Source organism: Aythya ferina (genome assembly GCF_964211825.1).
Source record: "Aythya ferina genome assembly, chromosome: 7".
NCBI classification, from domain to species: Eukaryota; Metazoa; Chordata; class Aves; order Anseriformes; family Anatidae; genus Aythya; species Aythya ferina.
Genome location: NC_140302.1, coordinates 35,151,459 through 35,177,357, shown reverse-complemented (window position 1 = coordinate 35,177,357; position 25,899 = coordinate 35,151,459). Strand labels below are relative to the sequence as shown.

The 25,899-nt window shown below is 38.4% G+C and overlaps 1 protein-coding gene across 4 annotated transcripts in view; it reads right to left on the bottom strand.

Moving 5' to 3' along the window:
* Positions 1–25,899, bottom strand: part of DOCK1 (dedicator of cytokinesis 1) — a 257,618-nt gene that overhangs the window by 31,074 nt on the left and 200,645 nt on the right. For all 4 annotated transcript variants that reach the window (XM_084525023.1, XM_084525025.1, XM_084525022.1 and 1 more), the window contains exons 38-46: positions 22,569–22,688; positions 14,017–14,106; positions 11,433–11,537; positions 7,770–7,911; positions 7,543–7,621; positions 7,184–7,268; positions 5,491–5,577; positions 1,851–2,027; positions 764–847 (exon numbers count right to left, since the gene is read on the bottom strand). In XM_084525023.1, the coding sequence (XP_084381149.1) occupies positions 764–847; positions 1,851–2,027; positions 5,491–5,577; positions 7,184–7,268; positions 7,543–7,621; positions 7,770–7,911; positions 11,433–11,537; positions 14,017–14,106; positions 22,569–22,688 (969 nt within the window). The remainder of the gene's footprint in view (positions 1–763; positions 848–1,850; positions 2,028–5,490; positions 5,578–7,183; positions 7,269–7,542; positions 7,622–7,769; positions 7,912–11,432; positions 11,538–14,016; positions 14,107–22,568; positions 22,689–25,899) is intronic.

Here is a 25,899-nt window from a genome sequence, read left to right as displayed (position 1 = left end):
AGTTATAACAAAAATATCTTGAGACCACTGGAAAATGTCCACCATATGACTTTGGAACAAAATTGGAATTGTTTCCTCTTTGTCCTGCAAAATATTCTTTGGTATATATATGTGCATTTCTTTATGCAAGAGGGTACCTGCTTTGTTTAAGGCATTGGAATCAAAATCTGGGTTCTGTTGACAGTTCTGGAAATATTATTCTGTGTAATCTTACATTCAAATGATTTCTGTTCTAATATGTCATAAAAATAGCAGGTAATTTCACCACATAATGTGGCATTTATGAATCATGAATATTTTTGTGCCGTGTTAAGTTCTACAGCAAATGAAGCAAAGGGTTAGCAAGGCCTAGATGAATTTACTAAATATTTTGCATTTAAGTTTTGTAACTTTCACATCTAATATTGTGTACTAAAAGGTGCTATACCGTATATATACAAATGGAAAACGTGTTGTTTGAAGGAAGAAATGAATATGTGAAGAAATACTCTCTCAAAGCATGTAAGTAGGAGGATTCAGCGTTAAGTGTTCTACCTGAACGTTTGAGAAAATTTTCAAAAATCAGCCTTAGAAAGTTAAAACTCAAAACTAAATTGCCAATAAACCAACCAACATTATTACAAAATATTTTCAGTTTTGAGTAACGTGATCTTTACACTGTACTGCCGTAAAAAACAAACAAACAAAAAACCAACCACTCGGAATTTTCTCAAAAGTGACACTAAACTGTCTTTTTAAGGCCAATCAGACTTAAAATTTTTACCTGCCAAGCTATCAGATCCTTCAGCTTTTCAATCTTGTCATGATCTTCTGGATGCTCGTGCATATATTTTTCATTAAAAAAAGCCTAGTCAAGAGAGAAATATGAACGGTTATTTCAGAACATGAACCAACATAGACTACCATGGAAGAATTACCTATAGCAAATATAAATGAACCAACCCAAAAGTTCTGGAAAATGGCAGTAATAGCTACAAACACATCTCAGAGAAGATACATAATTTAATGATGTTTAAGATTAATACATAAACCCTTCACAATCAGTAAAGGGGTAGACGAGCACATGGATGTCAAGACCAAATTTTGTGCGCAATATCACAAAGGACTTGTGCTTGGCACATTCCTGAGTGTCTTTTTAGCAGTTCTCAGGACATAAGACATTTTGGTAGATTAAAAACGTGACAATTTCTGAAGGACAGAAATGGCTTGATCCAATGACTTGTCAATCAGCATATACCTTCACAATTTATTTTAGAATATTCATGTTGCTTATGTATGCTAGTTTAATATAGTTAATATTCAAACATGAATATCAGATACGGTGTTTATAGTTTTCCAATGTTAGTATCTTCTCGCATATATCTTTAAAAGCTAATGTTGTAACATGCAGTTAAGATTATTTAGAAATATTGCAACTGACTCTTGTCTCAGAAAGTCTCTAGCCCTTCATTAATCCTTAAAAAACTCATGCATTTGAAAGCAAAGGAGAAAATTGCAATCAGTTATTTGGTCACTGAAGTTCACTCAGAAATTCCTGCTTCAGGTCCGTGTCCAAGCGCATGAGAGCACACATTGGAAATGTCATCAATCTCAGTTTGTAATTCTAGCAAGCAAGCGCCTACCACATCCCTACATTAAGTACTCTTGCTGCTAAGAATATAATCTTTTACTTCAAATTTGAAAAGGCAAGAACTTATCCACAAATATCAGAAATACATAAAAAGGTAAGTTTTAAGCAACGTTTTACAAGGCATGCATTAGGGGACACTCACATAGTCTTATACACAAACACAAGATGTTTGGAGGTCGCAAGAGGTGAATTACTGCAGGACAGTTAATTTTTATGTTACCTTCTCATAGTTTGTGAAACCTCCCATGACTGCAGGATCCACAATGCCATTAAGTAGCATAGAAAGAGGGTTAATGGGTAGATTTGGATCATTTAAATGTTGTTGAACCATATTATTGATCTTATCATTTGTTAGTTGCATGGTTTCTATTGCATTTTCCAGTGGACTAATTTCAACCTAAAATAGAAACAAAAGGATGTTTTAATCAAGGAGCAGAGTTCTTAACCTGCCATGGAACTGGCTGTCCACCAAACCACCACGTTTAAAAAAAAAAAAAAAATTCAGAACCAAAGATATTTTAACCAATAATTAACAGAAAGGGTGGTTTCAGGCACTTAGATGCTTGGCATCAATATACTGTGGTAACTGATAAAACAATCAGTACCTGTAGAAAAAGTTAAATGCATTTCACTATTGCAGTACATGTTACATCTCAGAAGCACAACAGAGCAAAATATTTAGCAAGGCTCTGACAAGAATCATGTGAGTTTTTTGGAGGATTACGGAGAACATTACAGATTATGGATTGGTGAGTTTTAGCAGTACAAAGAAGAATCCAGCTTAATGTAACAGTAAGAAAGAAATGATAACTTAATGTGGATTTTCTGATGGAAAATGTAATCCTAAGAAGCTCAAAAATCAGGAAGATATTTTTGCAGTGATTGTTTTGGTATATGTCCAAGGAAATGGAGTTTAATATTTTGAAGAGATGGCTTCTATGCTATTTACTGTGATTTTTTTTTTTCCATGAGGTCCCATTTTCTTCTTCCAAACTTGGATAATTGAAGTCAGAAATCGACTATCTCCAACGATTATTTATGACCAGATACTGTGCCTTTCAGAATGACAGTTGCTCATACTGAGGAAAACAAAGTATTAAAACTTTTTAAATGTTGCTAAAATAGGCAGATTTAGTGAATGAGCTAAACAGAACTAATTAGCAAGCAACCCACAACATAGACATTCCTTACTGGAAGCCTTAAGTCATAGTCTACTTATATTAAAAAAAATTATGTGGTAGGAATAGAAAAGGAAGGTTAATTGAGGCCTACAAGGAAAAAGCAAGTGTATATTTGATTACAGACTAATTTACATAAATGCTACGTAAACAAAGAAGCTCTTCTACCTGGCTATCAGTTGCTTACCATGTTTCTGAGAACCACTTATAATCAAATCTCTTTAGTTGTTACTCTTACACCTGCCATCTGATTACAAGGGTGTTTTAATTAGCATTTTAAAAAGTCTGCCTGGCGAATTATTCCGGAAGGCAGGTAGCAAGCTGAATGCTTCTGCTGTGCTGCAGACCAGAGCAGGCTGAGATATGCTCACAAGCTGACCACCTTTCAGAGCTTGCTACGAGTGCAATTTTGACAGGGAAAATGACCATGTTCAACATTTCATTCTGCAAGAACTGTTGTGAACATCATACGCTATATTTAGGATTCTGCCATTTTTATTAATGGGATTATAACTGTATAATTTGTTGATGAACCACTGCTTTTAAAGCTCTCGAATGTGTACAGAAATTAGCATTCACTGACACTTTTTAAACTTTTCTGTATGAGCAATCATGGCTCTCTTTCTCAGTCTCCTTTCTCTTCCTGTTCTTATTAATCCTCCCCTCTACTAAAAAGCAGAGTTGGAGTTCCCACCCTACTATTATATGCTACTGTACTTTGGACCCTGTTGAAAGCTATTAAACACATCTATTCTTGTAAACTATGAGCTTTGTGCTAAGTAGCTTTCTGGACACTACACAATCTATTTATGGCAAAGAAAAAAATAGTATAACATTGGTGTGTTGGAACATATTAAAAATTAAACATAAAAAAAATAGAGATTAGTGCTTGTGCTTTTTAAAACTCACTCAGTATAACTCAAAATCCAGTTTCTAATTCAGTGGCAGGCCTCAGCAATTTTTTTCCCTGCAACTCTTTGTGGCCAGCTAAACCAAATCAGATAGAGAATAACGAAGGCGTACAATGAATTCACTGAGAGATAATGAACACATTGAAAAGGTTTAGGTACAAGTTCTCAGAAATCACTGAAAAACAACAGCAACAACAAATAGATTAAAGGAAATGATGTATGTTCCTATTGTTTATGTAACACAACACACCATATTTATTAAATTACTCAATTCACTCTTAGCACTGATATGATCTCACCTCTTCCTTTGAAGATATTCTGGTTCCATCAATAAAAGATGAATGCGCAAAGCTACTTAAATTCATTGCACTCACTTAAACATCAATAATATTTGTATCCGTAATCAAAATTTAGCATTACAGGCATGTTAACTTAGTGATCACGCTTCCAGCATTTTAGCTGACAGGAATCCTGAAGAAAGTCAATACCAATTTTGTAGTAACTACGCCAGAGCTGGGTCAAAAGTTATCCTTCGCTGTCTTCCCACATGTTATTAAGTTCCATTCTGGTATCATTTTCCAACTATGTGACTAACATAATCCTTACTTACAAAAAGCTTATAGAAAGCACTCTCTCAGGATTTATGCGCATTTCGATGACAAGCCCGGCGTTAAAGGTGCATGTATACAAATTGCTTGCATAAAGCAGCCTGTTAGGCTGTGCTCTCAACTTGTAAGGAGAAGCGACTTTCATCAGATTTGCCAGCTTTTATAAACAACACTTTTTGCAATGACGAAGATAAACACAATCTTCTCTATCAGGATTATACTGAAAATACAAAATTCATTAAAAATTCAATGTGTTTTATTCAGTTGCCTATTACTGTCAAACATCACATTCATATTCTGTTACTATAGATACCATAGTAATTTTCCGCATTACTTCTGTTCATCTAAATACAACTGTCCAACATAACCTCAATGGAGCAATGAAAAAGGTTTTAATTAATCATATGCAAATTGTTCTTTTCCTTTAAAAATACGCTTCACAAGAGAGAATTAAAAACTGCAGCAACAATGTTTTTATTGCTACTTAAAAATTACAGCTGCGTAAGAATAATTTAATCTTTAAGGCACTTAATGGATATGTCTTATCTAAACAGTCTAAATGGTAGAGCAGAGAAATGCCTATTTTTGAGTTACTTTGTGGGGTTGCTAGGGTATATTTTAGCTAACTATGGAAACGAAACAAAAACAATCTTTAATTGTGAATGATAAGTACAGAAGAAATGCAGACACACACAGTGCATTCGACTTATGGCATATTTTGAATAAATTACAAACAAAATACCAAAATTCTCATTTCCAAAATTCAATTTAGTTTCGTTTCCATGTAGTAGAGTTCTCCTAGAGCACCTCTTTTCCCTCTTCATTTAGGCACATGGCTGAAGCCACAGGCTTTAATGACTCACCTGCTGAAAGCTGGAACACTTTATAAAAGTACTTCAAGTACTTTAGCAGATTTTGCCCTAAAGGTCTGGAAGGTTCAGCATGTGTTTCCTTGTATCAGGAGTGGAAAAGTATTACTTTAGTCACCCTTAGTCAATAATCAGCATCCTCAGCAAGCAAGTTCCCCTTGTCTTAGCATGTCAGATACAGTCACATTGATTACTTGCTCACAGAAGCACGGTCATACAGAAATATAAACTCTCCCCGGCTGTATAAGAGCCCCATTCTTTTATGTAATCTCAATAAAGCCAAATTGATCTTACCATGAAAACTGATTTGACTTCAAACCACCTCAGAATCCCTGGTAATTTGTATGCTGTCACATAGATGGTTCTCTCAATCCACATATTCTGCAAATATAACACAAACCACTCTATCAGATTGATAGCTGTTATCTAAAGAAAGCCTTAAAACATCATCAGGCAAAGGAACTGCCATCTGACAGACATTATGAAGCCAGAGGAAAATTTCAGATGGAGTCTGCTTGGGGAGATGATGGAATAGCAGTGATTGAAATTTGTGGTTGCTTTGGCACTGTGACATTGATACTTGGTTTAGTAGAAAAAAAAAACAAACTGCTCTCTTAACAAAAGGAGAACATTATATTAAACATCTACCTGACCATACTGTCATTTTTCCTGCATCCCTTCCAAGGCGTTTGAGGACCATCCTCCATAAAACCACATCACCTTAGCAAGGAAAGCTCTTGCCCAGGAGGACAGTGGAGCAGAGGGACAGGTTCCTCGGACAGGCTGTGCCCTCCTTGTCCTGGGAGGTTTCAAGAACCACTGGGGTAAAGCCCTGAGCTGCTGGGGCTGATCCGGAGCTGGCCCTACATGGGACACTGTTGGACCCGAGCCCTCCCAACGTCCCCTCTGGTCCTGTAGGTCCCAACCTGAATTTGCAGTTCTGTGATCTCATCCAACCAAGCTGAAACCTTCAATGGCTTTACTGTAACATCTCCTCACTGGTTTTAAATGAAGGATATTTGATTTAACCTGTCTCCCTTCACATGTGTGCATTGGGTTCTTAACTGATGCCAAACATATTGGTACATGTGAGGCTTTTTAAAACTGGAATTGTTTATTCCATCTTCCATTAACATAAGAGGAGCTTTCAAAGTGAGTTTGATACACTTGAATTTTTATGACTACTCAGAATGTATTGTAAACTGTATTGTCAACACTCTGGTCTAGCATCATCTTTTTAGAAAAGGAGGGTTTCTTACTACTTAGCTAAACCCACACAGATGATGAAATTACCAATTTTTGATAAAGCAGCCAGCTAAAGAGGCTAGAGACATTGAAGGAGTCTCTGGATGAATCTTTAGTCTTAGTTGTAGGAAACCAAATGCTCAGCATTGAGTAGCACAAAAATTAGATTGGAGTCTGCTACTTACAGAAAGCGACATTCTTTGCTTAAAATAATAAATTTATGTATCACTTCTTAATTGCTGCTACTACTACTTTATTATTAACTGCATCGACTAGAACTGCGAATAAATTGGTGTCCATAAAAAAAGGGGCAATCAAATTGATGTAGCCTGTTCTAAACATCTTGATGAATACAAGCTGTGCTCAAAGGGAGTTTTATTGACCATTAGATGGAAGACACAGTTTTGTAAAAAAATGCATGGCTGCAAAAAGATTGTTTTTAGAAGATGCCTGACTAGCATCTTCAGAACAAGACAAGTTTTGGCAAGAGACATCTATCTTTTCAGGTGTAACAATTTTGGACTTCTGTCTCAGAATAGTTTTTAACAAACTTACTACAGCTCTATTATTTTTCTTGGTTTAAAATAGAACATGATTTTTTTAAAATTATACTTCTATGAGAAATAATCGCATTTAAGCCTAGAACATGTATTTAAATAACCAAAACATAATGGATAGTTGAAATTATCAAAATGGATGGAAATAAACAAGCAAACTCCCCAAAGTATATATATTTTTTTACCGCAAATTCATTGTCTGGGTTTTTCTCTCCTTTTCGAACAGGCCGTGAATACTCAAACCGTTGGACTTCATTCACCCTGTAGAAACTGAAGAAAGGGAAAAGCACAATCAAAATCAAATGCTATCAATTTAGGAATTGCTGCTACACTACTAGAAAAAGACTTATGTGTAACTATAAAACACTGAATCACTGTTTTCCAGTGGGTTAGACAGAATCTATACTAATATTCAGAATAACCACGAGATGTCCTCCCATTTACTACACTCCTCGGCTATGTACATATTCATAGTACAACAGGAAGAACGAGTTTAAGTGTTACAAAGGAGACTGATAAGCTTGGAAAGCTGACCAAAACTCACCTCACGATTTGTTCTGACACTGGTCTGTGAAATTTAGATGGTAAATCAAGCTTCGGCTTTACAGTAAAGCACTGGATATCTGAATTCAGGGGTTAAGAACTGAAAAGAGAATTTCCATTATGCACAAGAGGCATTTCAATGGGAACATGGGTAAAAGAACAAGGTGAGCAGCTCACACTGCCCACAGATAGTCCATCTGCAGGAGCTGCTGCACAACCCAAGGATACACTGGCCAGAGGAGTTCTTAATGTCGTCGCCTGGTGGAGATGTTGTTTTCATTTTTTCTGCATTTGGAAACTGAGTTAATAACCTTGCTTCAAAGTCTTCACGGCGTTCGTACTCCTTTCCCCGGTAAATGAAGACTTTGTTCTGGAAACAAATCGAGAGGAGAGATCCTTAGACCAGAGCTCCCAGTAATGAACCAGGATCTCAGAAGAGTTGACTCGAGCAATGGTCAGTGAGATACTTCACATTCCTAATATTAGGATATCATCAAGAGTTTACAGGTATTTTACACCAATTCAATAAAGCACAGATGTCTTCCCTTAACTTCAATTCAGTGCTGACACCCTTAAGCACGTTTACTTTTAGGCTTATGTATAAACCACGCTGAATTCAATGGGACCTAAAGACGTGGCTGCAAGGACCTATAAAATAAATGCCCACTGAAAACATATAGAGACAAATTATGTCCATCAAATCCAAGATCTTCCTCTGTAATTCCTCTCATCCATCTTCCACAGTTAATGGGGGAATGGATGTAAACTACAGAATTAGGTTTTTTATAGGTAAACATTTATTACAAGGCATTGATGCAAGCAAGGAAGAGTAGCAGAGGAAAACATAAACACAAAATAATGCCATTTTAGTACCAAGATCCAAAATCCTCTTTTAAAAAGACCGAGGCAACCTAGACTTCACATTAGTCTATTAGATTAGTCTGTTAGGCTTAGTACAGTTGTCTGCACACATAGTAATTTTAAAAGTATTGAATATATACAATATTTCTTTTAATAATAAAGAAAATTCAGATAGCCTTCATACATTCCATTTATGTACCAAACCAACACATTACATTCTAAAGGAGGATGTAAAAGACAGCTTGCATATTGTTAACTGATCAAACACACTGAAGGGAGTTGTGGTATGAGCATAACACATCTGAATATGCTTAACCTCATGATTCATTTCGGAACGAACGCTTGGGGAAAGAATTATTCAGCACTGACTCGGAGAAGGGTGTTACAACTGGGGGGAGAGAGCCAGAATAATTTACAATTGTCCAATAGGGCTTAGTTCTGCACCGCTGCCTTTTGAAACTCACAGTAGATCAAAGCACGCTCTCTCTGTCTAGAGAAGTGTATATATACCTGTAATTCACGGGGAAAATCACAATAGGAGAACAAGCCTGTATTTTGAGCTGTCTCAGTCAGCAAGGCTCTTAATACGCAAATTTTCAGCGTTTTATTGCTCGTTTATCACACTGACCAATTCGCAAGCCTTTTGTGAAGGATGCTAAGTGTTTTGTTGCACTTACAAACCGATCACTTGGTTGGGAAGAGAAAAAGCAGCTCAGTATTAATACAGCAGTGTAACACTACTCCGCATTGCATCCCTCTGACTGCGGAGTTTAACACCGTGCTTTGACTGGAAAACTGCTCTCTGCAAATGTACACGTATCCTTGAGCTAGGGCCACACCACTGAAATGTACCCCAGATTGCTGGGTGTTGCCTGGGGCACACCAAATTTTCGTCACAGCCACAAGCCCCTCTGCAAAGTTATCCCCGACTTCATTGTACACTCATCACTCTGGAGATGCCTGTTGATGCAAGCCTTCCCTAGAGGAATATCATAAAGTATTGATTCAATCATTTTCTGCAGGTCAGTCAATCTTAACAGTGACTCCTTCTTCCCAGATAATGAATGCTTTTTGTCTGGTAAAACCTAAGAGATTAATAAACGTTTTTAAAATTTCTTATTAACGTTTTTCTTACTTAATGCACCACAAACATTTTTACTGCCTGACGCTTGATCAAAGATGCCACACGTACATTACTCTGCGTGTACTCCCGACACCACAATAACTCTTGTTTTTTCCACATCACATCTCTTTAGCATCAGTCTTGACCCAAGACCCAGAGCAGCTCGCGCAGCATCGTGCCCGTGCGTCTGTCACTAGCATATGGCTGTGTCAGCTTGCAGAACGGCGCTGCAGGCGCTCCAGGGCAGCTCTGGCTGCTGATGAGCCTGCCACTTTCCTGGGAAAAGCTCAAAGTTGCTTTGGCAAAGGTTGCCCGGCTGGAATTTGGAGGCCAAGCAGTGGTCTAACACACGAGAGCTCATCTCCCAGTTTTGTTTGATGGTCTGCACACAATGGATGCTGAAAAATCCAGTCCTAGCCTGGCAGAAAACGTCTGGGGTGGCTTTCTTTCATCTGCAAAGAATTGATAACTTGTGGCACATTGCAGGATGCACAAATGGTACAAGTATACCTGCATTACACCGAGCCAAGCATGAAAAGCCACATGCTTTTGCAGCTTCTTGGGATGACTCAAGAATTTTTATGTCTTCACAAGATCTTTAGGTATTTTGTGGGAAAGGAGGCTTTTTCCAAACGATGACCTGATTACTCAAAGTAAATGTTTTACATCTTGGGATTTTTGAAAGCCTTTTCCCTCCCCAAATACTTTTTAAGCTTTGGTCTGGGTACCTGATCTTAAGATTTCTGTGAGGGAGAACCACTCTAAGAGAACTTTTTAATGAAATCATCCTGTACTTCTTTTCTTTTAATACACCATACGTATGTATTTTACATGCACCTTTAATTCACCATGCTGACCACACGAAAGCTGACAAAACCAGCTTAATCACTATTCATTGGATTTATCTAGTGAGCCAGGCTTCAGCATAGGCTTGGGTTTGCTGCTGGTATTTATTATGGCATCTTTGGAGTGAGTTGACATAGTTATAATTTGGAACTCATCTCTTCGACAGGCATTTATGGGAGGAAACCTTCCACCAGCCCCTGGCGTGAGACTACATCTCTCTGTCTACCCTGGAGCATAAGTAACCTTTTTCTTCTGTTTCTTGAACTGCCTTAATCTACTGGAAGCATTCTGCAGGGGTTTGGAGACAGACTCTTTCCAAACTGAAAATCCTGAGCTCTTAAGATAGGTATGAGCAGCGAAGCGGCTAAATAGCTAATGTGTTATTTCCATGTCACGGACTGGCAAATGCCAGTGCCCAGATACTCATGACAGAGATGCAATTCAGATGTGTTAACTCCCCATCCTTATTTGAAAGCTAGTTCAACTCCATAACAATCCTGACATCAGTGGAAAAAAACTTAAAATGTTATTAGATTTGCGTCACCAGCACCAGCGAAGTGACGTGTGTTTTAAATTGACAAGGCTAATGAAAATTAATGATAAAAGACTGCATTTAAAGGTATCACGCACACACTTTTGATATCAAATTCATTTTTTGTTACTGCTGGAAAATGCACTCTCATGAAAACACAATCACATCTATTTGGCTTCTCTGCTGTATATATATACCCGTCAAGCAAAAATTTCTCTGTTTCTGGTGGTGCTGATTTTTACCCCAATTTATGGATTGGGTAATATATCTTCATTACCAGTGATACAGACCCTTAAGACCTATTGGGTATTCTGGAAGAAAAAGCTTCTCTACTAAAATTCTAAGATTCCCTATTGGAAATTGAGAATGAAGAACCGATGATTGTTTTATTGAGCTAAAAAAAACAACCAACAACGTTAGGCAAACTGTAAATAACACACTGACATACACTGATCTACTGTCACCACAACAGAGTGAAATTTCCAAAGCAAGAAACCAGGCTACAGAGTGGAAAAAGGTGGACACTTACTCTTATGAATGTTGGAAATCCCTGGCCGTAGTATCCAACAGCAAAATAATCTGGTTTTGGTCTTATCACTTTCACAATGTTTTCATAGAACTGGGCTTGCTTTCTCTGCAAAATAAACAGGAGGAATGTTAATGATCTAAACTTTAAGCAAATTGCCTATAAATCTTTTATATATAGCTCTAATGTAATGACATGAAAGTCTCACTTGCCCCCTTTTCTTCATTTTTTCTTAGCAGATAAAGATTAATATGTTGAGATACAAGCCCCCAGTGCTTTTAAGCTTATCTTGCTGTACCTCACTATTCCACAACTAATAATGAAATTTTGATGAAGGTCATCAAGGCAACCTGAATTTGTGGTTGCAACACTGCTGATGCTGAAACACTGGAATGGTGAAGTGCGCGCTGCTAAAGCTAGTTCTTGATGGTGCTGACTTCTCAGTTTTCAGATGTTATATATCATTACATCTTTCTACTATTTCTTTTCCATATTTACAACTGTTTATTTGCATATGGAAAGCACACGGTTGAGAATTGGAGAAAAATATAACTTTTGAAATAAACACATGCATGTCAGAGACCATCTGCTTTCCAAGTGGAATCCTTCTTTATCTCAAATGATGAAATAATAACAAATGTGCAGCATTAGACGATCTGTTCATTAACTTATTTTTAGTCTATTACTTTTCATAAGAGAATGAATTTGGATTTTCAGAGAGGTTTTTTACTGCTCCCGTATGACAGATAACAGCAAATGGCAAGAAGACTACAAAGACCCAGATCTGCCATATACTTCTCAGTTCAGCTGTAGCAAAACTGTTTTGTCATTTGTGAATTGTCTTAGAATCTAATATTTAATATTGCTTGAACAAAAGAGACAATAGGGATAACAGAAGGAAACAAAAAATCCCTTTTAATTTTTATTGTGGAAAAAAAAAACCAAAACCACAAACCTTGCTTGCTAAGGTTATTCAGTAGCACCGGTAAAAAAAGCCTATCAGGTATGCAAGACGTGACTCATGCTGCAGCTTGAATTTTCATCTTTCCCTTACCAGGGATGAATTCCTAATAGATGACATTATTAAAAAAATAGCAGATAAATTCAGTTGTTTGACCTGAGAAGTGGGCAGTTCTGGATTTCCCCTAATACAAGAGGGGGAAACTTCATTTTGATATGCAAACAGAACCATACCCAGTTTATATCACTGCTTCTCCTGCAATTATGTCCCTTAATGTAAGCTACGACATGGTTGCTCTGGGAGAGAAATGGCAAAAGTCATGTAACTCAGTGTTTTTGACCATCAGCTACAAGGTACGAAGTGCAAATTCAAACTTTTGATGCAAAAAAAGGATGAAGTAAGATAAAGTAAAGTGAGGGCACCTTCGTGGCAAAAGCTGTTCATGTTCCTGTGCGCAAGCATAAAGGAAGGAAACAGAGAATTAAAAACGAGGGTGTCAGAGTATTATCTACTGGTGAATGATTGTACTTGATGCAAGAGAATCATTTTTAGCTCAGGAGCAATCTCTACCTTTGATATTATGCAGAATATTCTCTGTTGAATACAGCACCACAGACAGCAGCGCAGGCAGCAGGCCGAGGAAGACCTCCTTGCCTATAACAGTGCCTAAGAAATGCTCTCTACTTATATCCTTTAGCCCCTGGAGTAAAAAGCAATGTGGAAACAGGCTCCAGATCTGCTAGGCAGACAACTACAATCAGCTTGGCACTAAAAATAGTTAAAAAGGCTCAGAAACACAGAAAAACGGGAAACAAATTCAGCTCTGGAGAGCTCTGGGCAGAATGATGGACTGCTCAAAAGCAAAAAACACGTAAAGGACTGAAGCAACCATAAAATTAAGAAGAGTGGTTTTTGGCTTCACTCTTTTGTCCCCAGGAGATGCTCCTGTGGAGATGGCTCCTAGCCAGTCTCAAACTGAGGGCTGGTGTCAGCAGAGAGAGAGGGTGCAACGGCACCTTAGGCAGACTGGGATAAAACCAAAACACAATTAAAAGAAATTAAGGACAGCGTACTCTGAGTGCAAAGGAAAAATGTAACAAAAATCTGAAAATCAAGAATTTTCTGAACCTAACTGGAAAGGTCTACCAACTCCTGTGAAAATGGCTGAGAAGTCAGGAGGGAAAGTGACAGCTGCCATTTATCTTGTTGGAGAAGAGCATGAGAAAAATGGTGCAGGCATAATGAATGGGTAGTGTCAAGGCAAAAATAACTGACTCTAGACATGAATGCTTGTGGATTATTCATACCTAAAAAAAGGAACGTGGATGTGGAAAGACACTTGAACTAGAAAGGATTTTTTTTTTCATGTTCCTATTTATATTTAAATTCCAAATTTTCTTTTATACTCCAGATAAATCAGCTTAGCATGACCGCAACATTTCTTTCAGATAAAAATTAATAATAAAAGCCTTTTTCAGGCCAGTAGTAGCCAGATAATCAACATTTGTCTAAAAAAGCCAAAGTAGGCATCTATTTTGGCATTTGACAAGAAAGATTTTCAATATTACTTTAAATACTTAAAAAATATATTCTGGAAAATATGTCTATGTTATTTAACAAACCTACCAGCAGTTCACTGAGTTGTTCATAATCAAACATTTCATTTTCGTACTGTTCTGCAAGTTCTTTACCCAAGGCAATGGCCTCTTCCCACATCTGTCGAAAAAAAAATCACAGAACAACAAAGAACCTGAATTACATACCTTGGTTAAACAACGAAATTGGGATAAAATAAATCTTAATAAAAGACAACACAATGCATTGTGTCACACGCTCGAAAACACTGCATCAGATGTGCCAAATAGCTCTGACAGCATTACCCATATGTCTCTCTTTAATGCAAATCAAGTAAAATGTTCCTATTACTTCAGAAATAAAATGATTCCTGCTAGCCCAACTAGATACCCAGTAATGTGCAAACACGGCCTGCCCACAAAGCCACCCTGAACCTCAAGCTTCTGATAAATGTTGTTGGTTGATTATAGTTCATAATCACCTCTCTCTCCCCCTCTAATATCTATAATCTATATTAGACAGGACAGGCAATTTGCAGATATTGCTTTGAACAATTATTCACCATATTTCCATTGGTTCTTTTCCTTCCCTTATTCTTCAACCATGAAATTCAGCAACCGCCTCAACTGACCCAAACTAATTTAACAATATCCTTCAGCTCTTCAGAAGCCAACAAGCTCAATGAGCAGTAGCAAGAATGCTTTTAAATGTGTATTTTTATTTTTTTCTACTGTAAATGTAAAGAACCACTCAACCCAAAATGCTTAAATTAGCACACCAGGACACCTAAGATCAAACCTGATAATCTGCCTCTGCTGTTGAAATTTGGCTGGCACTGCTGACCTTACTTTATAAAAAAAAAAAAGTTGGAACAAGTCATAAATCAATTTGCTCCATATTAGCCTTTGTCTTAACTTACATCCCTGTCCACATCACCTATTCTCCTCTCAGCACCAGGCCACACGTTCCTTGCCCTGGTGAAACATGGAAACAGCCGCAGCTCCAAAGTGCAGTAGGATGAAAGAGGATTGAGCAAAAGGGCTGAAATGTTTCCTTCCCGTTGCTCCCAAAGACATCTGCCGCACAGGGAGGAAGAGTTTCAGATGGAGCCCCACAACCCAGCGATGATGGGAGCTGGGTGCTGGGGACAGAGGAGGGACATGGCACTGCTGGGGAAACTTTCACACGGGACACACTCCTGCACCTGTCCTGTCTGCTTTAACTCACTGCACCAAGGACAAACAGCTTACCCCACAAAACCACTGCAAACCAAATACCCCCAAAACACGCGGATGGGAGAAATCCTCCCATCAAAGCCCCAAATAAACACTGGTGAATTTTGTTTCTTTGTCTTCTGATTTGCAAGCCAAAATCGCATTTATTAGTATTTCAGGAAGCTTTAAAAACTTTCAGGAAAATGCTTTAGTTTTGTAGATGCTGAGACTTTAAAACCAGGAGCAAACCCTTACAAATGGACAAGATGCACGGAGTTACTGCGCACTGCCAGCACCACCTGCTGCGTGTCGGCTCAGGTGTCCACAGCTCCTCCTGGCTTTGTGGCATAAACCCCAGACTGGGAGCTGCAGTATATATATTTATATATTTATTTATTTTCCCCTAGGAAGTGGCAATTTGGAGACCAGGCAGGCCACACACTCAGCAAGTCTTCCACCAGGAGCAACAGGCCACTGCTGCAAAGGCAAGATGTGGAGCAGGCCCCAGCTGTTTGCTCTTTCTTCCTCCCTACCCCTCGCTGGAAAATAAGGAGCCTGATCTCAAAGGGAGGCATCTGTCCTGCAAACCAGAGGACGGACTGAAAACCTGCCCCGGCAGAGTAAGAGAGGGAAGGGATGGAAAGCAGCAGCCCAAAGAGCTGCTGACGGCAGAGATGAGGAGCCTCAAAAGGAAAGCTCTGTGTAGTAACAGGAACAACAGGTATGGGACATGGCAGGCTCTCAAAGCAGGGGAGAAATACGGGCTGGACTCCTCACAAGAAGCTGCTGGTATGTCTGGAAATAAGGTTTTGAATCCTAAAGAGAAAAAAAGACAGACACCTTCCCTCAAATGGGATGCTGGGGCAAGCAGGGCCTGAGAGGTGATAAACTTGGCCTTGTGATTCACACAATATTTAACCCCTTCTCTGACTTTTTTCTCATTTCTACAGCAACATTCACAGTATTGTTTATCTAAGGGAGAGGACTGGAATAAGCACGAGTTAATTAATGTTTGTGAAGTGCCTTGAAGACGAAAACCACATTGGAATGACTGATTACGATCACCATAACGAGGGACCCGCATCTGCAGGAAATCATGAGGCAGTTCCTACACTCTGCAACACAAGTTTTGCGAATGGCAAGCTCACGATGTTTTTATCCCCGCTATGTATCTAATGCAGAATGATGATAGAGTGTATTTTTATCTCTAAACAAAAATTACCATGAGCTAAATAGTACAGGCATATTTACAGACAATGGAGTGAGTGTGCTCTCATGTACTAGGCTGGGCTAATTTTGACTCCAAGGAGCAACATACTCCTGATTTATAGAAACTAAACAAATATTTGGTTGGTAGGTAAGTCAGCAAGTGAAACCTTTCAAAACCACTTAACCTTTCTTCATTTTGAATGCTGTCTTCTTAACTTCAGTCATCCGTAGCTACTTCTGCACATTTTCACTTCAAAGAAAACAGCATTACCGTCATTCTCCTTGCCTTGGTTCTCTGCTTGCTCCAGATTCAACCAGTCACTCTCCAAAACTGAAGCACTTCTACTCTATTTCCTATTGTGAAAATATTTATAGATCATCTCAGGCAAACAGCTTTGTAGCTGAACAAGATTTGAAGTAAATGGAAATCTAAATAATTTTAGATTTACATGAGCATTGTAAACAAACTCATTCAGTTCTTCTAATGAATCCTGAATAAGCACAGACCTTGCAACGCATTTCCAAAGCACATTTGGCAACTGAAAGCCTTGCTTTGGTCCTAATGCTGCATGGAAAACTAATTGCACCTATCTTATTTTTTGTCCTTTTTTTTTTTTTTTTTTTTTTTTTTTTCCCCAATCCTTGTCAGACAAGTCTGCAGCCACTCCAGAGCAGGGGCTGTGTTTCTATGGCACTTACCAGGAAGCGCCTCCCCAGCCCCATCACACCCCTCTGAGTCTGTATTACTGAATACAAACATGAGAAATGAGTTTCATAAATGGCACAGACCCGAGAGCCTAAAAAATGAATCCTTAAATTAATTATGATATAGTTTATCTCCAACATATGTGCAGTAGTCCCACAGTCCTCGCGTTCTTCCATTTTAATAACCACTTCCTTACGTGTAAGCAGAGATGAATAGGAATAAAATGGGCATTATGAACAACATTTGTTTCTGACTTAAACTACTGGAATTACTCAAAAAAATCTTTAAAAGTTAGTTTACTATTTATACTACACTTCTTTTGTCACATTACTTTAATGGAATACTTTCTGGGATAGCTAAGAGGTAAACGCACTCTCTTTCTATTCTACAGCAGATGCGTGGTAAAACTGCCCAGCTTTGGGAAAAGATTCTTTCAGGTTTTGCCAGTGTCTGAACTGGCACCCCTCCAGCCACGTAATTTGTCTTAGTGAACAGGACTTTTTGTTGCTCCTGCCTCTTAAAAACCCCACTCTCTTCCTGCATCTCTATTCTGAAATCCAATTGTCCAGCTCAATCCACCGAAGGAATGGCAAGGAGTTGTATTATAAGACTCAATTTGTAAAATGTCAAGTGTCCTGAACTCCTGAGGTCCATGAGTCAATTAACCACTGGCTTTTCTCCCCATTGTTTGCGCAGCTGGACTACAATACCTGCAATGTGGCTGAAAATAAAACTAAATCCAGTATTTTTCTCAACGTCACAGCAGCAGCAGGAACTGTGCATTTAAAACACCCTCTGAAAAAATTCTGTTTTGTACAGAGCAAATTTATTCAGGTGAGGGCAGCATGGCTGTAGCAAAGGATTCTGATAAATGAAAACTATACTCCTGAAGGTCAGTAACTCCCCATCTGCTGCCTCACAGATTTCCTGCATTGGAATTTTTCCCAGCTTTGCCCAGGACATGGCAGGTCTTCTGGAGGAATGAGCTGTGCAGGGAGCTACTACACAGGATTTGTATGATGTGCAACTCATTAATGCAAGAAACAGTTTCTCTGGATAGTGCACCAGAGAGAGAGGTTTACAATAGTGGAAGGAAAATACTTCTTTTATACTAAAGGTGTACAAAAAATGTGCATAGCCTAAATTAAGTTGCGCAGACACATGTTGCAAATTTTTATGGGAAAGACTTTGAGGATTCAAGAGGAGATCTTCTTATGGGAGAACTAGCAATTTAATTTATTTTTGAAGTGCAGATTGTTTGTTGTCCAGCATCCAATTTAGATTTTGAGGTTCTGTAACAGCAGCAAAGGAGGATCTTAGTACACTTCTTAGCTCCTGCTGAGCTAACTGTCAATAAAAATGAAATTGTCTAGTATATTATCATGCAATATTCTCAAGTATGAGGGATGTTCCCAACACTGTTTATATTTTAGATGGCATGAAGTAACCATCATGAAGGCTTAACATTTTAAATACGGTATTAAAACAGCATTTCTCCACTCCTAGCGTAGCATTCAACAGGTGTAAGGTATACCCATTCTGGTGACTCTTTGAACAACTTTGCTCTGAACAACTTTGTTCTGAAGCCTGCTCCTTTCCTTCACAGGTTTCTGTAAGGGTTTACCATCTGAAATGGGTACAAGCTGGACACAAGCCTCACACTGATTTTTGGCAAAGAGGTGAATTTCACTGCTATCCTGTTAGATGGAAAAAAGGCATTCATTGCCATCCTACGAACTGGAAAAAGACATTTAAAGGCAAAGCATTGCACTTACTTGGATGTTTCAAATACTTTGTGTTTTCTGGCTCCCGTAAAACAGCAAAAGTGTTTTTTGTTGTTGTTGTTGTTTTTTTGTTTGTTTGTTTGTTTTTGAGGTGGTAAGGGGGCAGGAAGGGTGGAGGAGTGGAAATGAGTGTGAGCAGTGTGCATTTATTTATTTTTTTTTCTCTACAGGACCAACGCTTTCAATTTATGAAGGAGCAGTAGAAAACATTTACTGATTTATAGACTGCGGCATCCACTGGCAAACCTGAAACACGTCGCAGTTCGTAGATTTTGCCGTGCAGGGATAAGCAAGCTGCTGCTTCCTTTATGGCTACAGAGACCATATAAGCCTGTTTAAAAATGAAATCTTATCTTTGTCAACGACAACGGAGCATTTCTTGTCATCAGAAGTACATTAGCATTGACTAACATCAACCACTCAACACAGAAAAAAATTCACCCCTTTTCCTCTTCTCTTTATTACTGCCTCTATTTCTCCTTCTCACTGTGATATACTCTAGCCTAGCAATTTTCAGCAAAGTCCCTGGATTAAGGGCTTTATTGAAAATTACAAGACTTCAGGAAAACACAGAAAGAGCAAACACTTCAGAGCAGTTCAAAGGATAGGTTAGACCGCCGTGATAAGAGTGAAGATAAAGCTTTTAAGGGCAAAAGCCAAGAGAGATGAAAATGAGACTGGAAAGTGCAAAACAGTAAAGGAGAATAAACCAACAGAGAGGAAAAAATATATACATGTCCTAGGAAAACCCAGAAGTAGCAACTTTTACTTTTGGAAAGAAGGGGCTTGGTAAAATAATGACGGGTATTACTGATAAGGAATCAGATCCAAGAAGCTCAAGAACAGAAACTGTACCTGACAGCATTAATCACTGGAAGTTAAGGGTATACTGAATCTTTATAGAAGACTGTGTTCAAGACCAAAAGTCAAAGTAAAATAAGAAAGCAAGCATGCTAATCTATTAAAAAACAGAAATCAAAATGAGCGCTCTGACAAGGGTCTCAAACCACAAATAACAGGGATACTTGTGGCGAAGGCTAGTATTTTGTCCTCAGACAAATGGCATTCAGTGCAAGCCCCAATTCAGCCCTATTAAATTGCAAATTTCTCAGGCACTTCTGGTCTAGAAGTGATACGTTTCTGTGTCTGGTGAATACAGAAGATTACGCCTTCCTCTGAATTCACCTCACCCTGCATGCTAATACTTAAGGAGCAAGTTTCATGGGTGTTCTGCACTCGAGAAGTGCCTCGAGCTTTCCTCTTGGGAAATTACCCTGGTAAGAGAATGATTGTTGATCTTGATTGTTGAGAGGCTGAACTATACATCAGCCTTTCCAAAATACTGCCGAAATTTTAAGACCAAGCATTGCCTTTTGAGAAATCCCTTTCCCCCATCTCCTCTAGACTATGTGTTTCTAACCACAGTTACTTCTCAAGTCAGCCTGGCAGGCTGGAGTGAAAGAGTGCTCACAACTTTAAAACCAAACTATTAAGCTCTGTAAAAGCCTGGAAGTAGTTCTACAGCTTTCCAGGGTCAAAGCATCTTCTGTGGGCATCTCTTCTTAACTTCATGGGAAGAGAAAGCAAAGTGGTAGCATCAACAGAGGAAACTGCCAGGCAGAGGCACAGATTACAATTATGGTTAAAAAAAAGAAAAGAAAAAAAAAAAAAAGATAAAACAAATTGGTTAGTTTACATAAATACTGTTTCAGAGGTGTTACTGATCATGGAGTCATGATGCCATTAAAGTAGCCTGGAGTAAGCTTGCAAGCTGCAAAGGCAAATGCAAGAGGTTCGTTTACCCTGATGTTGTAACATCCCAAGTGAGAGGATTACCTTAATTTTACCATGGCAACCTTCCACTTGAAAATTTATTTAAGATTTTCATATTCTCAGCATATATTGATTTTTTTTTCCTTTTTGTTGACTAATACAAAAATTTATCCCAACTTGGGTGACCAGAAAATGAGATAGGAAATGTCTGTAAATGGCAGGAGTGCTTTGAAAATGAATCCTCTGCTCACAAAAATAAATTAAGCAGGAATCCTATGGCCTGAGCTAGGCAAAGAAATAAGTGATCACAGTGGTCCCCTCAGTATCACACTCCACCAATAAACTTTAAATAATGAAGATTCAGTTGTTTAACTGTGAGGAAAAGGAGTAGACAGAGAATTTTCACCGCTGTTTCTTTCATTTCTGGTTGTGAAGCCTGAAAAAAATTAAGAATGGTTATTCAGTCTGACAAAGGTCTCTCAAGCGTGGATGCCGTGCTGTGTAGTGTGGAACAGGCTGAAAAGCAAGCAGCAGGTATTTTGCCTGCTGTTTATATAAACAGCTCATTAGAGCTGTCGGCAGAACTGGGTGGCTACAACTTTAAGGCAGACTGTTTGCAACGCAGATGTAAAGGGCGCTGCAGCTTTTAATTTGCAGCCGAAATGCATTGGCCTGGTGTTGGGAAGAACAATTCCCATGGACTGTATACTAGCACCATAAAAAAGTAACTGCGAACCCATAAACACGTAAAATAACCAAATAAAAACAGGCGGCTTCTGCCTTTTCCTTTCCAGAGGGGAATGTAATATTAAAATAGAGTTTTAAATCAAATCCAACCCTAATTCTAACTAGGTTCTCCTTAGCAGCTGCTGAAGGGTCAGTAGAAATTTCTGGGAAGTGGGAGCATGTTGGGGACTGGATGCTACTCACTGCTTAAGCACAAAGGACAACTGCTCACCAGGCCCAGCCACACGCAGAGCCTGCCTCTATCACAATCTCGAATTACAATTTTTTAGCGTCACTTATTAACAACTTTTAACTATTACATTAAGATAAGGTGTAAGGTTTGACCTTTTAAGCAGTTTCTATCAAAACACTGATCCGACTCTGCTAAAAGCCTGCTTGCATAACGTGTTGGATAATTCTCTAATTCTCCCTGACAATAACATTTCTGTCTGCACTACCTTTATGCAACAAAAATTGCTTTTAGATAAATGACCCCCTACTGGTGTTAAACTACTACAAAAAAACAAGATTGTGTATCCGAAATATCCCAATGAAGAGATTTTCACCTCTGTATTTAAGCATTGTAGGCATGCACTTTCCCAGCTCTGCTATGTCCCTACGTTTTGCTGACTCCTGAGCTGAAAACCATCAGCTCTGTACAGGTGATACCTGCACCCACCCCTTCAGATGCAAATCCCTCTCAGAAAACCAGGAGCAATGACAGGGAAGTGTTCTCGTTCTCTCCACTACCCTCCTATGGTACAAACCACGCAAACATCCGTCCTCTGACAGATCTTTTTTTTTGTGTGTGTACACAAGAAAAACCAAGGGGAGCTGAAGGACTGCGTTACCTACTGCAATTGCCAGAAAAAGTAAATCCCGCAAATTCCATGCATCACTTCTCTTTTATCTTCTCTGTGGCACCATACACGCATACGTTTACCCTTAACACAGCAGTTATAAATATACCATTGATTTTTTTTTTTTTACTACATTTTTTTTTTTTTTTTTAGTATTATTATCTTCAAATACTGGCAGAGTGTTTAAATAAAACACTCCAAATAATAACTTACACCAAGTTTAAAGCTCCCTGAAGGTCTCTTGATGCAAACAATGTTTATTAGTCAACTTATAAGTTAGACAGAAAAGCAATGAAACATATTTGGAGGACTTTTTTTCTTCCCTTTTTACCTTGCCCTTGTCAAAGTAATGGATAATTTCTTGATAGAGCTGCTCTTTCAGCTGTCCTTGAGTAGCAGCCTGGTATCCATCCCGCTGGGTAAGATGTGCTGCACATGCTTCTTCTGACCACTACATCATAGAGACAGACAGATGGAACAAGTGAAAACAAGTCAAAAGTTACGGACTGTGTCAGTAAAATTAGGCTGTATAAAATAGAAACTTTTGATTTAAAGAAACGATGCACAACCAAGGCACTAACAAAGATTTCATTGCAGCCGTGTAACGATTCCTCCGGCACAAGGACCATTTATTAGAATGCCGTAATGGGAAGCTAATTACAGATATCAGATGGAAGGAAGCTTCTTGAGGTGGCTTCCTCTCCTCAGTGAGTTTGATGAGGCTGACTTTGCCTTGTTGATGGGTACAACCTGCTGGCTGCATGACGAACACTGGCAGGTTTATGTTGAGAGAAGCCCTGAAGCCAAGACACATCAGCACAAATGGAAGAGACTGGAGGCATAGACGGATATTAATGAACTAAAATTCACTGAGAATGTTTAGAGGCATGCAAAAGTACAACTAACTTTATACAGCCTGTTTGCAAACAGTTGCTCCTGCTCTTCCAGCAACTGCCCAACAGACGAGGAGCAAGGCAAAGATATTACAGGGATTTCTCCCTAGATTTGAGAGGACCACATAATTCCCTACAGCTTTTACACCTGCATATCTTACATCTGCGTAAGGGACAGATGCAACTAAAACCTCTGGACTTCACTACTCATACCATATCTTCTTCCTTTCCCTTCCCTCCTCCCACTAATATTCCCTAGGACCTATCTGCAGATGAGACAATACTGGAGCCTTTTCCCTTGACAGGAAACTAATACTATATCCTACCTTTCCACAGCTATCTATTTTCATGAGGCTAGCAGGAAATTAATGCCTTAGAGACTCGCAAAACTCTATCAAACCAAATCAAAAACCTCCATTAAATCAAATAAAATGTCTCATAGATTGAAAAAGAGACAGGGACAGGTGCTTCAATATAGCTTTTGCCTTAAGAAACCAAGTTTAAAATAAATACAGAACTGTTCGCTTTCATCTCTGAAAATCAAAGTTGCTATAGAAAGAGGACTGCCTACAAAAATAAAATGGTATAACTTTCAGAAAAGAAGAGATCCGTACAAAGATCATCAACTCACAGATTTATTCATAGAATCGCTGCTACATCATCTAGTTTTACCTCCTCTATATTATTAAATTTCATCCAGTTATTTCAGATTTGGCCAAAATGTTTGTGTTTAACTTAAGCACAGCTCATGTTTTGTTACAGGATATCTTACAAAAGCACATAATGACATTGTCTGGAGATGAGAGGGACTGAGGATTACACCCCAATCCCTGGTAATGTGTTTCAGTGGGTACTGACTACCTGATGTAGATATGTCTGACTGCAGCTTTGAACTCTTAGTTCCTATAATCTTTTCCTTAAACGGCCACAGGAGGCTCTTTAATATCATTTTCTTCCCCTTAAGACAGTCATTTGATGCAAATCAAGCTGAGCTCTTTTTGACAGGCCAGCCAGAGAGCACTTCACATTTCTCATTGACAGAACCTTTCTTCATTTCTCTTATTATGGCTCTCTTAAAGCCTTTCCTTTTATTTAATCCTTCCTAAAACCATGCAACTCTTCACTGCATTGACAGTACAGCTTTGTACTGCAAAGCCATGTCAATGAAGGAGACAAATTTCATGGAGTCTCCAACGCAATGGTACTTTTCTCAGCATGCTTCTGTTAGTTTTGAGTATCTTAATTTTGACTAAAAATTACAAATTTTTTATTTTATTTCATAAAAACTCTCTTTTCCAAAGTTTTTTTTTCACCAGCTCGCAGCAATATGGAGAAAATTATGGTGGCTCTCTCTCCAGAGACATCCTTCTTGCAAATTTAAAGGTGAAGTTCTAGAAAGCTCTCAGTCTTGACCTAAATGTGATCCCATTAAAATCAACGTGATGCAACATATGCCAATGATGAGTGTCATTGAAAATCATGTCCTCAAGGCTTGAAATAAAAACTCAATTGCTTAAAATTACACACACCACAATACTGCTGCTTTTTAAGCGACACTGAACTCCTCCATCCACTGCTAACTCCTGGAAGGAACAGGATATTACATTAGATATATCAATACACTTCTACAATAAAGGATTTCCAAACCATAATGTAAGTCTATTTATAAACAAACATCTGCTTCGTGATAAAAACCTACAATAAATATTACCCTTACATTTGCCATCTTCTATTGATTTGTAGTATAATAAAAGAAAACTGGATATTTATTTCCAGTAAATTAAAGGAGTATATTAAGATACTCATCCAGTCTCTCAAGACACTCTGTAAGAAAAAAATGAAATTGGCTAATCTCTAATTTAAAATCATACGAAGCATATTGACTAACGATTTCAAGACATAAAGGGTAGAAGTTAGAATGACGTTTTATGGCATTGTTCGTTCCATCATTTTTCTGGAAAGTGCAGCACCTGGGGAAGGCAATGCTTTATCTTGTCTAAAAGGCTCATTCATGTAATGCCTGATAAGCAAGTATTACACAATTTGGCAGTCATGTTTTACGTCCCTAGCAGGAACAAGAGGGATCTTTATAGCCACAGACTCAGCCAGTTACTCGCTCCAACTTCTACCCACAGGCAAGCGGCTGCACCAGTCTGCGTGACTGAAGGTGTCAAAGCCTTCTCCTCAGATCTTTAGCTCTCTGAGACGTGTCTCAGAACAGAAAATTTCATTACCAGAGAAGTAACTGCATCCAGCAGGCCGTGTCCAACAATTGCCCTCGCTTTGAATAATGCATAAAGCTATTGGTACAGTGGTTTTACACTCCAGATGAATTTTACTGTTGTTTTCTTTGAGCAATAACCCTATATTTATTTTAAAATGCAGCAAATATATTTCAGTGTCTTCATCTAACTTGTAAAAGTACGGTCTGCACCATACTTAGTCTTAATATAGTTTGGATGCAGTTTTCTTAGTTTTGATGTACAAATAATCGTCTGCACATCATTTAGAAGTACTTCACTTAACACCCTCCACTTTTCAACTTTTCAAAATATACATTTTACACTATAGATTCTCTTGGGATTGCTCAGATTAAATCATAGATTGCTAAGAGCAACTCACTGCATCGAATGAGATACATTTCCTTTACAAGAGGGTTCCCATTAGCATGGCTTCAGCAATAATACCTCAGGCTTACAAAACACTCACCACTGGCATATGAAATAGATGTCTCCATACGCTACATAATTTGGATATTTAAAATAAATT